Source organism: Mustela nigripes, chromosome 13, assembly GCF_022355385.1.
Source record: "Mustela nigripes isolate SB6536 chromosome 13, MUSNIG.SB6536, whole genome shotgun sequence".
Classification (NCBI taxonomy): Eukaryota; Metazoa; Chordata; class Mammalia; order Carnivora; family Mustelidae; genus Mustela; species Mustela nigripes.
In genome coordinates, this window is record NC_081569.1 from 101,063,886 (window position 1) to 101,074,172 (window position 10,287).

Genomic DNA, 10,287 nt, shown 5'->3' on the forward strand with positions numbered 1-10,287 from the left:
TGAGATATATACAGCTACATATATATTTATAACTAGCATGATAGTAGCTTCTGAAGCTTTTAATAGTAAATCAAATGGCAGGATTGTTTGTGTGAGATGATGATATTACTGTCTTCTACCAGTCCTGTCATTTTGGTTCAATATTACAACTTCTGAAGCCATTGCCAAATTATTAAATCTTTATAAAGCAGTAAAGAATATTATATGTTTATAACCATAGTAGGATTCTTTCTTTAAACTTTTCATTTGGACATAATTTTAGGAACTTGCAAACATAGAAAACTGGAAGAATACCCCTATACCTTTTACCCAAATCTCCTGTTGTTCATTGTTGACATTTTCCAGATTGGCACTATTATTTGCCCATATGTGTGTGTGTATTTTTTTTAAATGAATCAAGAATAAGTTGTGTGCCTGATTTTTTATCCCTAAATACCTTAGTTTGTATTTCCTAATAATAAGAAATGTTCTCTTATATAAACACAATATAGTTATCAACTTTATAAATCTAACATTGGCAAAATATTTGATCCAATCTATGACCTATATTCCATTACGCCAGTGAATGTGTCAGTGTTCTTTACAGCATGTTTCCTCCTCCAGTACAGGTTCTAGTCTAGAGTCAGATAGTCTTTTTGTCATGTATCTTTAGCCTCCTTTAATCTAGAACATTTTCACAGCCCGTGTTTGTCTTTTACGATATTAGCATTTTTTAAGAATACAAGTCATGTACACCCTTTTTATAAAATAAGACAGTTGCCATTTTGTTTGTCTGATATTTCATCATGATCGGATCAGAGTTGTGCATTTTCAACCAGTCTACTTAGCATGGGTGATGATGCGGGCTTTTCAGGGCGTCACCTTTGGAGGCATGTGCAGTTCTTTCCTCTCATTGGTGATGTTAATTTTGATCTCTCTGCAAGGGGTTGTCTCATTTCTCCTCTGCTCTATTTTTTCCCCTCCCTTGCAAATGATAAGCAGTTGGGAGAGGACACTTTTAAGACCACACAAAATCCCAGTCTTTATGAAAATTTCCCCCCTGGATTTAATATCCTTTGATTCTTCTTCTTTTTTTTTTAATCTTATGTATTTATTTGACAGAGCAAGTAGGCAGAGAGGCAGGCAGAGGGGGAGTGGGGAAGCAGTGAGCAGAGAGCCCCATGCTGCTCTTGAGCCCAGGACCCCAAGATCCAGACCTGAGCTGAAGGCAGAGACTTAACCCACTGAGCCACCCAGATACCCCTATCCATTGATAATTCTTAACAGATTTTATCTTTACCATGATGGTTGCAAAATGATCATTTTCCAATTCCAGCTCTCCATTTAGCCCTCAGTATTGTACTATAAGCAAGTACAAGTATTATACTATAAGCAGTATTGTACTATACTATAGTACAGTATCATACTGTAATCATTTATTTCTTTATTTATTATCCATATGTCCTCATGAATTTCTTTTTTCCCCCAGTGATTTATAACTCATTACTGAATTTAATTATTTTGATGTTCAACTGCCCTGTCCTTTGTTTTCTGCCCAAGGATTTATAATCAAATTCTGTGTCCATAAATTACTTTGATTAGTTCTCCTGTAAGTGAAAAAACCATATAAAGAGGAAATGTACTCAGATGTTGCTCTCATCCCTTCCCAAATGCCTTCTTTTTTTTTTTTTTTTTTTTTTTTTTTTTTTTTTTTTTTTTTTTTTTTAAAGATTTTATTTATTTATTTGACAGAGAAATCACAAGTAGATGGAGAGACAGGCAGAGAGAGAGAGAGGGAAGCAGGCTCTCTGCCGAGCAGAGAGTCTGATGCGGGACCCGATCCCAGGACCCTGAGATCATGACCTGAGCCGAAGGCAGCGGCTTAAACCACTGAGCCACCCAGGCGCCCGTTCTTTTTTTTTTTTTAAACACTTTTACCTTTAAATAATATCAACACCAACAAGGGGGTCAAGCTCACAACCCTGAGATCAAGAGTTGCATGCTCCACCCAGGCCAGGTGCCCCCCATTCTTATATACCCCAATTCTTGTAGATAACCAAGTTCATTGTTTTCTGGTTTATTCCTGTTTCTTATTGTAATGATGAGAAAATACAGATATGTGTATTTTTTATTTTCTTTTTTACTCAAAAGATATTACACTTTTTATACTATACATGTTCTGGGCTTTTTTTTTTTTTTTTTCACTTCATAGTATCTCTGGAAATCAGTTCAAGTGAGTTAATAGACCTGTTCCTCACATTGTTTTCCCGTGCTGTGTAACACTCAATGTCTACACTACTGTGTAGACTGTATCGATGGGTACCATAGCTATTTAGCCAATCTCCTGCAGCTGGACATTCAGGTAATTTCCAGTATTCTGCCGTAACAAATAATTTTTCACTGAATAACCTGTGCATATGTATTTTTATATTGTTGAAGTTGCATGGTTGAAGGGCAAAGGTATGTCATTTTGATACATATTACCAAATTCCCCTCCATTTGGTTTATATCCTTGGAGTTGTACCTTTTTTTCTTTTTTTATACATTTCCACCAGAAATATATGAAAGTGACTATTTCCCCATAGACTATATTGATAAACATTTGCAATCTATTAATCCAATGAGTGGGAAATAATATCTCAGTGAAGTTGTAATTTGCATTTATCATATTATGAGTGAAATTGAATATCTTTTAATATGGCTGAGGATTGTGTTTATAATTTTGTGTGAATTGTCTGTTCATGTCTTTTGCCCATTTTTATTTATTTATTTATTTATTGAACTCTGTTAGACCAAGAACTCAAGAACTAACTGCTATTTGAAAGTTTAAATATTCAGACTGTGGAATACTTCCATTTCCAATTATAATTCAGTCATAAAGGCTGGATTTACTCTTTTTTTTTTTTTAAGATTTTATTTATTTATTTGACATTCAGAGATCACTAGTAGGCACAGAGGCAGGCAGAGAGAGAGGGGGAAGCAGGCTCCCTGCTCAGGAGGGAGCCCAATACGGGGCTCTATCCCAAAACTCTGGGATCATGACCTGAGCCAAAGGCAGAGGCTTTAACCCACTGAACCACCCAGGCACCCCTTTGCCCATTTTTAAATAGGATTTTTGGTTACAATATTTTGGTTTTCAATATTTAAAAGTTTTTCATAAATTATGGATATTGTGAATATTTTATTCCATTTCATCGAATGTCTTTTGACTTTATGGGGCTTTTTGTCATACAAGCTCTAAATTTTGACACATTCAAATAAATGCATCTGCCTCTGGATTTCAGTCATTGTTAGAAAGTCTTTTCCTGGGGCCGCCTGGGTGGCTCAGTTGGTTAAAGCCTCTGCCTTCTGCTCTGGTCATGGTCCCAGGGTCCTGGGATCGAGCCCCAAATCAGGCTATCTGCTCTGGGGGGAGCCTGCTTCCCTTCCTCTCTCTCTGCCTGCCTCTCTGCCTATTTGTGATCTCTGTCAAATAAATAAATAAAATCTTAAAAAAAAACAAAACACACAAAACAACAACTTAAAAAAAGAAAAGAAAATCTTTCCCTGGGGTGCCTGGGTGGCTAGAGGGTTGGGCCTCTGCTTTTGGCTCAGGTCATGATCTCATGGTCCTGGGATTGACCCTCGCATCAGGCTCTCTGCTCAAGGAAGATCCTGCTTCCCCTCTCTCTCTGCCTACCTCTCTGCCTACTTGTGATCTCTCTCTTTCTCTGTCAAATAAATAAATAAAATCTTAAAAAAAAAAAGTCTTTCCCTCCACTGAGAGTATAAAGGAATTCACATGTTTTCTTCTAGGGCTTGCATAGTTTTATTTTTTTATAATTAGGCTTCTTAAGCTTTTAGACTTTATTCTTCCATACGATTTGAGGAATGCATCTAATTTTATATTTTTCCAAATAGCTATCCAGTCCCAGTACTTCTTATAAAAAGACTGTTTGCCGAGTGATTTTAGATGGCAACTTTGTCATATTTGTATAGATAGTTGGGTCTGTTTCTGGACCGTTTGTTCTGGTCTAGCCACCTGTCTGTTCATGTGCCTGTACTATTTTAATTTTAGAGGCTTTGTATTATGTCTTAATATCTGACTGGGCTTGATCTTTCCCACAGCTTTGTTCCAGTATTTTCCTAGCTAATCTTACGTGTTCTTTTTCCTCATGGGAATCGTAGAGTCAACTCATACAATTCTATGAAAAAGCCCATTTTTATTTTTGTTGGGATTGCATTAAATTTGTAACTTTGAGTATAATTTAAATGAAATAACTCTGGCAAAAATGTGTTCCATAACTGGTTCCACTTTAGTGACTATGATTTAAATCACTTATTTTGGGGCGCCTGGGTGGTTTAGTGGGTTAAAGCCTCTGCCTTCAGCTCAGGTCATGATTTTAAGGTCCTGGGATCAAGCTCCACATCAGGCTCTATGCTTGGCAGGGAATCTGCTTCCCTTCCTCTCCCTCTGCCTGCCTCTCTGCCTACTTGTGATCTCTGTCAAATAAATAAATAAAATCTTTTAAAAAAATAAATCTTTTTTTTTTAAAAATCAATTATTGTAAGTTTTCTAATCTATCAACCTTTTACTTTTTTAAATTTTTAAAAAATTTTTAACTTTTGTAAAGATTTTATTTATTTATTTGACAGACAGAGATCACAAGTAGGCAGAGAGTCAGGCAGAGAAAGAGAAGAGGAAGCAGACATCCCACTAAGCAGAGAGCGCGATGCGGGGCTTGATCCGAGGACACTGGGATCAGGACCTGAGCCAAAGGCAAAGGCTTTAACCCACTGAGCCACCCAGGTGCCCCACCTTTTACTTTTCTTTTACATATCTGTGAAATAATGTAAGGAGGTTAAGTACTGACTGACTAGTGTTTAATTTTTATTTTAGATTTCCATGGTGTCAGTAATTCATATTCCTGATAAAACGTATAAACTTTCCTGTAGAATATTGTATCAATATTTACTCCTGGCTCAAGGTCAATTTCATGATCTTAAGGTAAGTACCCTGTTATCTTATCTCTGTCCCTTTATCTGGAGAGTTTCAAATAATGACCATGTATAAAGAGATAAAATTTTTCAGTTATCACAGAAACTAGCTATTATTTGCTATTGGGTTTGCTAGCTTACAAATTTTTAGCAGCTTTTATGACTCCCAGATTTACAGAGTAATTGTTTGGGTGCCTGGGTGGCTTAGTCATTTGGGGGTCTGACTGTTGATTTCTGCTCAGGTCGTGATCTTGGGGTCGTGGGATCAGTCCACATCAGGCTCTGTGCTCAGTACAGAGTCTGCCCCCCCTTTCAAATAAGTAAATCAAATCTTAAAAAAAAAAAAAGGAGTAATTGTCATTTGTGATTATCCTTCACCTTGTGTCTTTGATTTTCAGCAACTCTTCATGTCTGCAAATAATAATTCCACTCCCTCCAGCAATTCATCTCCAGAGGAAAAAAGCAGAGAGCGCAGTTTGCTGGAAAAGGCCGGGCTGTCCGAGAGCGAAGCGGAGCCTCCAGAGGAGAACAGCAAGGACTGTGTGGTTTGCCAGAATGGAACTGTGAACTGGGTGCTGCTGCCCTGTCGGCACGCATGCTTGTGTGACGGCTGTGTTCGCTATTTCCAGCAGTGTCCCATGTGCCGGCAGTTTGTTCAGGAGTCTTTTACACTTTGTAGTCAAAAGGAGCCAGAGAAAGACAAACTGAAAGCTCTTTGAGAGTGTTATTATGACTGAAAAGTATACTTTCCACTGAAGATGTAGAAATTTGTGTTCTTGGAATTGACCATAACATGGAATCTACAGTGTTGACCATCAGTGAAAATTCTATTTTAACTTCACCTTTGCATGGTACATGGATGATGACATGAATTCCTTCCTGTCCCATATGCTAAATACTGGAATACCATCTGTGTTAATACATAAAAAATGCATTCACCTCTTGGGAAGAATGTAAATGTTTGGCCTTTTATCAGCTAGCGGAGTTCACATGATGCTGATTAGGAAAAATCCCGAAGAGCAGTCCATCTAAAATCTGAGGAGGTAAAAGTCAAGATCTCTGGATGTTTTTGCCTTTGACATCATCTGGATTGCAATTGGGAAAAAACTGAATTCTTCCTAAAGTAATTTTATGTTCCCCAGTTTCTAAAGGAGTTGGAAAGGGCTTCTAACTCTAAATCTTTTCCTAAAATAACAGTTTTTATAAAGATCCATCTAATTTTCCTTATAGTCACATAAACACAAGTCTTAATTTTAATATAGCATCTTAAATCATAAATGTGAGATGCAATTCTTGTCTGTTCTCAGTGTATCATAGATTAAAATGATACTCATCTATAGGAAGCAGATATATAAAACTTGGATAATAAAATGTCTTGGATAATTAAATTTATTGTCAAATATGATTAGGTTAGCAGAATGTGACCTATCAGGGAAGAACTGTGAGACTTGTAATGCCTTACTTTTGATTTCCTCCTGTGTAGCAAATCCTTCTAAAACCAAAAAAGTTTTAGAGCCAGAAAAGCTGTTAAGAGAAACAAATAACTATTTTTTTCTACTCTATTTTTATTCCAAATAAACGCATATCCTCCAGAGTAGTAACCTGATAGGCAAAAAGCCCCATCCCTCCTGCTTTCCAAGATGACAAAGAAGAAAAAGGTAAATCAGAGCTTTTCTGTGTCTTCAGGGGAAATTACCTTCCATTGACCAAGAAATTAGATCATGGCAAATAAACTGAACTTCAGGGAAATTTTCAAGACTTCTTTGTCCTGTTTGTATTAAGAGTAATGCCTTATCTTTGTATCAGTGTTTCTACATAATATCATTTTATTCTAATCAAATATAACACTGAAAAAGATATTACCTATTCTCCATTTTATAAACCGAATCAAACTTTCATCTCTGCTCAGTAGCTATTTATTAAATACCTCCTAGGGGCCAGATCCCTCTTGGCAATCTGGGCTACAGAGAATCGGGCAAGACTTCTGGCCTCAAAGGAGGACTGGCAGCATTTTAGAAACATGTCCCCACCTCGGAAGTCCCAAGGCCTCTGCTCCAACCTTGCCCCTGGAAGCAGGGGTCAGGGAAAGCTACAGTTAGCTCATACCAGTTTATCTGGGAAACTCACCCTGTGCTGTAAATTGGGGGAATCCTCAAAGATCACTTTGTCCATCTCAGCCATCCTGCTTCTCTTTACCAATCCATTCGTACTGAAACGGTCTGAGCCATGTGGTTGCTTTCTCATCTGCGATAGATTTTCACCTACAATCTTCTCCATTCTTTGTAACTGTTTAATTGTAGTAAGATATACATACCAGAAAATTTTAACTATTTTTTAAGTGTACAGTTCAGGAACATTACGTACGTTCGCATGGTTGTGTGCCTATCATCAGTAACCATCTTCAGAATGTTTTATCACCCTAAACTGAAACTCTATATCCATTTAAACACTGACTCCCCATTCTCCCTCTTTTCAGCTTCTAGTAACCACTCTTCTACTTTCTGTCTTTATGAATTTGACTATTCTAGGTATTTCATATACCTGGAATCACGTAATATTAGTCCTTTGGGGTCTGACTTATCTCACTGGGTACAATGTCTTCAAGGTTCATCCGTGCTGTGGCAGGAGTCAGAATTCCTTCACTTTAAAAGCTAATATTCCATGGTATGGAATTTGTTTATTTCGCCCATCATTTTTTATAACTCTTAAAGATGATATGCCCTTAGCCTCTCTTACTATGACTAAAGTAATTGATCTTTCTGCCCTTTCTGGTAATACATACGAGGAATTTGGTAGGTAATCAAGTAGAAACAAGTTCACTGACTCCTAGAGGCTTATGTCAGAATCTTCCAGTAGCAGTGAACAAGTGATGTTTTATGAGAACATCTACGTAAGTATTTTATTTGAATGGGTTATTAGAGAAAATATTTGGTTGATACAGATTAGTTGCTACTTTCCAAAAATCCCACCCAGAGCTTCATTAAGCAGACCTGACAGGTGATTGGATACCTCTCCTTCAGTGACTCTTTCTTCCCAACTTAGTGCATATGAGGGCTTTTACTGTCCAAACCAGTTCTAGAGGAGGAACCTAAAAACTCAAGGACTCAACACAAGTCATTGAATGATTTCCCATGGGGCTATTGTATTTTTTAAGCCTTCCCATTTTTGTAGTGTGAAGAGCCTTGTCTTGGTTTGTGGCCATTTGAAGCATCAACATAGATAGTCTGGGTTTAGGAAGGGTAGGAAGAGATGATTTCAGCCTCCTGTTCTGCCTCAGATGGGCCCTATCGCTGGATAATTCCCTAACGCTATTTCCCAGATTTTGAAATTGCCTCTCTGTATTATATTCCTCCTGAATCTTCATCCTTGTCAGCCTGACCTCTAGTTCCTGGGTCCTTGAGTTTATTCTAATAATTCATTAACTCGTTCCTGGGTTCCCTGCTCACTATGTCAAGTGTGGTTTTTTTTCCTTTTCAAATTTTTATTTAAATTCTAGTTAGTTAACATATAGTGTAATATTGATTTCAGAAGTAGAATTTAGTGGTTCATTACTTACATACAATATCCATGGTCATCATAGCAAGTGCCCTTCCTAATACTCATCCCCCATATAGCCCATCCCCCTCCCCACTTCCTCCATCAACCCTCAGTTTTCTTTTTTTTTTTTTTTTAAAGATTTTATTTATTTATTTGACAGAGAGAGATCACAAGTAAGCAGAGAGGCAGGCAGAGAGAGAGGACGAAACAGGCTCCCTGCCGAGCAGAGAGCCGGATGCGGGGCTCGATCCCAGGACCCTGGGATCATGACCTGAGCCGAAGGCAGAAGCTTTAACCTGCTGAGCCACCCAGGTGCCCCAACCCTCAGTTTTCTATTGCTAAGAGGCTCTTATGGTTTGCTTCCTTCTTTTTTTTTTTCCCCCTTCCCATATGCTTATCTGTCTCATTTCTTAAACTCCACATGTGAGTGAAATCATAGGGTATTTGTCTTTCTCTGACTGACATATCTCACTTAGCATAATGCACTCTAGCTCCATCCACGTCCTTGCAAATGGCAGGAGTTCATTCTTTCTGATGGCTGAGTAATACTCATATTGCCCACATTACATACATATATATGCTACAACAGTCGATGGGCATTTGGGCTCTTTCCATAGTTTGGCTATTGTTGATAATGCTGCTGTAAACATCGATGTGTGTGCCCCTTTGAATCTGTTATTTTTTTATTTTGGAGTAAGCAAATTGTGTTTTTATCTTAGCTTGCTTTCTTGATCTCTCTGCTCTACCTGCCCCATCAACCGACAAACTTGGCTGAACTCAACTGTGTTTCTTTACTGCTGTTACCACAGAAGGTCAAGTGAACTAAGCAATTAATGGAGTCTACCACAGAGCCATGTTGTTTAGTTGTGTTCAGGCCTTCATTGCTGCTCAACAATCCTTTCATTTTTTTCCCTCTTGGACCCCCTATAATTCCTAACAGCTATTGCAAACCTCCTCCACTTTTCTCACGTTCTATATCCCACCAGTCCTGTATCCCTTCCAGCAAAGAACCTTCAAGATGTAGTGTGGTGTGGAGGTTAAGGTGATAGAGCCTGAAGTCCTATATCTTGGGTTTTTATCCCAGCTCTGCCACTTGGCCCTTGGCTAAGTTACTTACTCACTCCACCTCAGTTTCCTTGTCTGTAGAAATGGTGATAATAGAACCTACCTTTAGCCTCTTGAAAGGATTAGCCCAATTAATATGTGTAAAGTGCTTCGACCTGGGCAGAGCACAGAGGAAGCCCTATGTGTGCTGCGTAGTACTATTACTGCTTTGTTTAGATGTTCATAGCCAGTGGACTTTCTTTTCTCTCTTCCTTAAAAGAGAGATTATATCTACTTTTGAGACCAGCACTTACCTGTGTTCTTGATCACATTTCTGCTCCCTGAACTCATTTGATTCTTCATTCGATAATTAAGTAATTACTGAGTTCCAGACGTCACACATTGTTTGGGCATGAGAATACAGCAGTGAAAATAATAGGCAAGACACTTACCTTTGTGGCACTTACATTCTAGTGGGGAGAGAGAGAGAGACAAATTAGTAAAATGTAGCAGTTCAGGTGGAGAAAAGGGCTATGGGAAAATCAAAGCTCGGTTGGGCACACAGGGAATGTGAAGGATGGAAATGGGGTTACTCTTTCAAATAGTAGTAATGGGAAGGCCTCACCAGGGGTTTTAGTAGAGACTTGAAGGCGGCCAGGAAGTAAGCCATGGGAATGTCTACGCAGAGAGACCTTAACAACTACAAGAATGAGATGGAGCCACTTGGAAAAAGAGCAGGTTTGGAGGAAA

At 38.3% G+C, this 10,287-nt stretch overlaps 1 protein-coding gene across 1 annotated transcript in view; it reads left to right on the top strand.

The window, feature by feature from the left end:
- The window catches only part of CGRRF1 (cell growth regulator with ring finger domain 1), a 30,982-nt gene extending 24,268 nt beyond the window's left edge, over nucleotides 1-6,714 (top strand). The window contains exons 5-6 of the mRNA XM_059371282.1: nucleotides 4,859-4,966; nucleotides 5,355-6,714. Of these exons, the coding sequence (XP_059227265.1) occupies nucleotides 4,859-4,966; nucleotides 5,355-5,675 (429 nt within the window). The 3' untranslated portion in view covers nucleotides 5,676-6,714. The remainder of the gene's footprint in view (nucleotides 1-4,858; nucleotides 4,967-5,354) is intronic.
- Nucleotides 6,715-10,287: the final 3,573 nt, after the last annotated feature.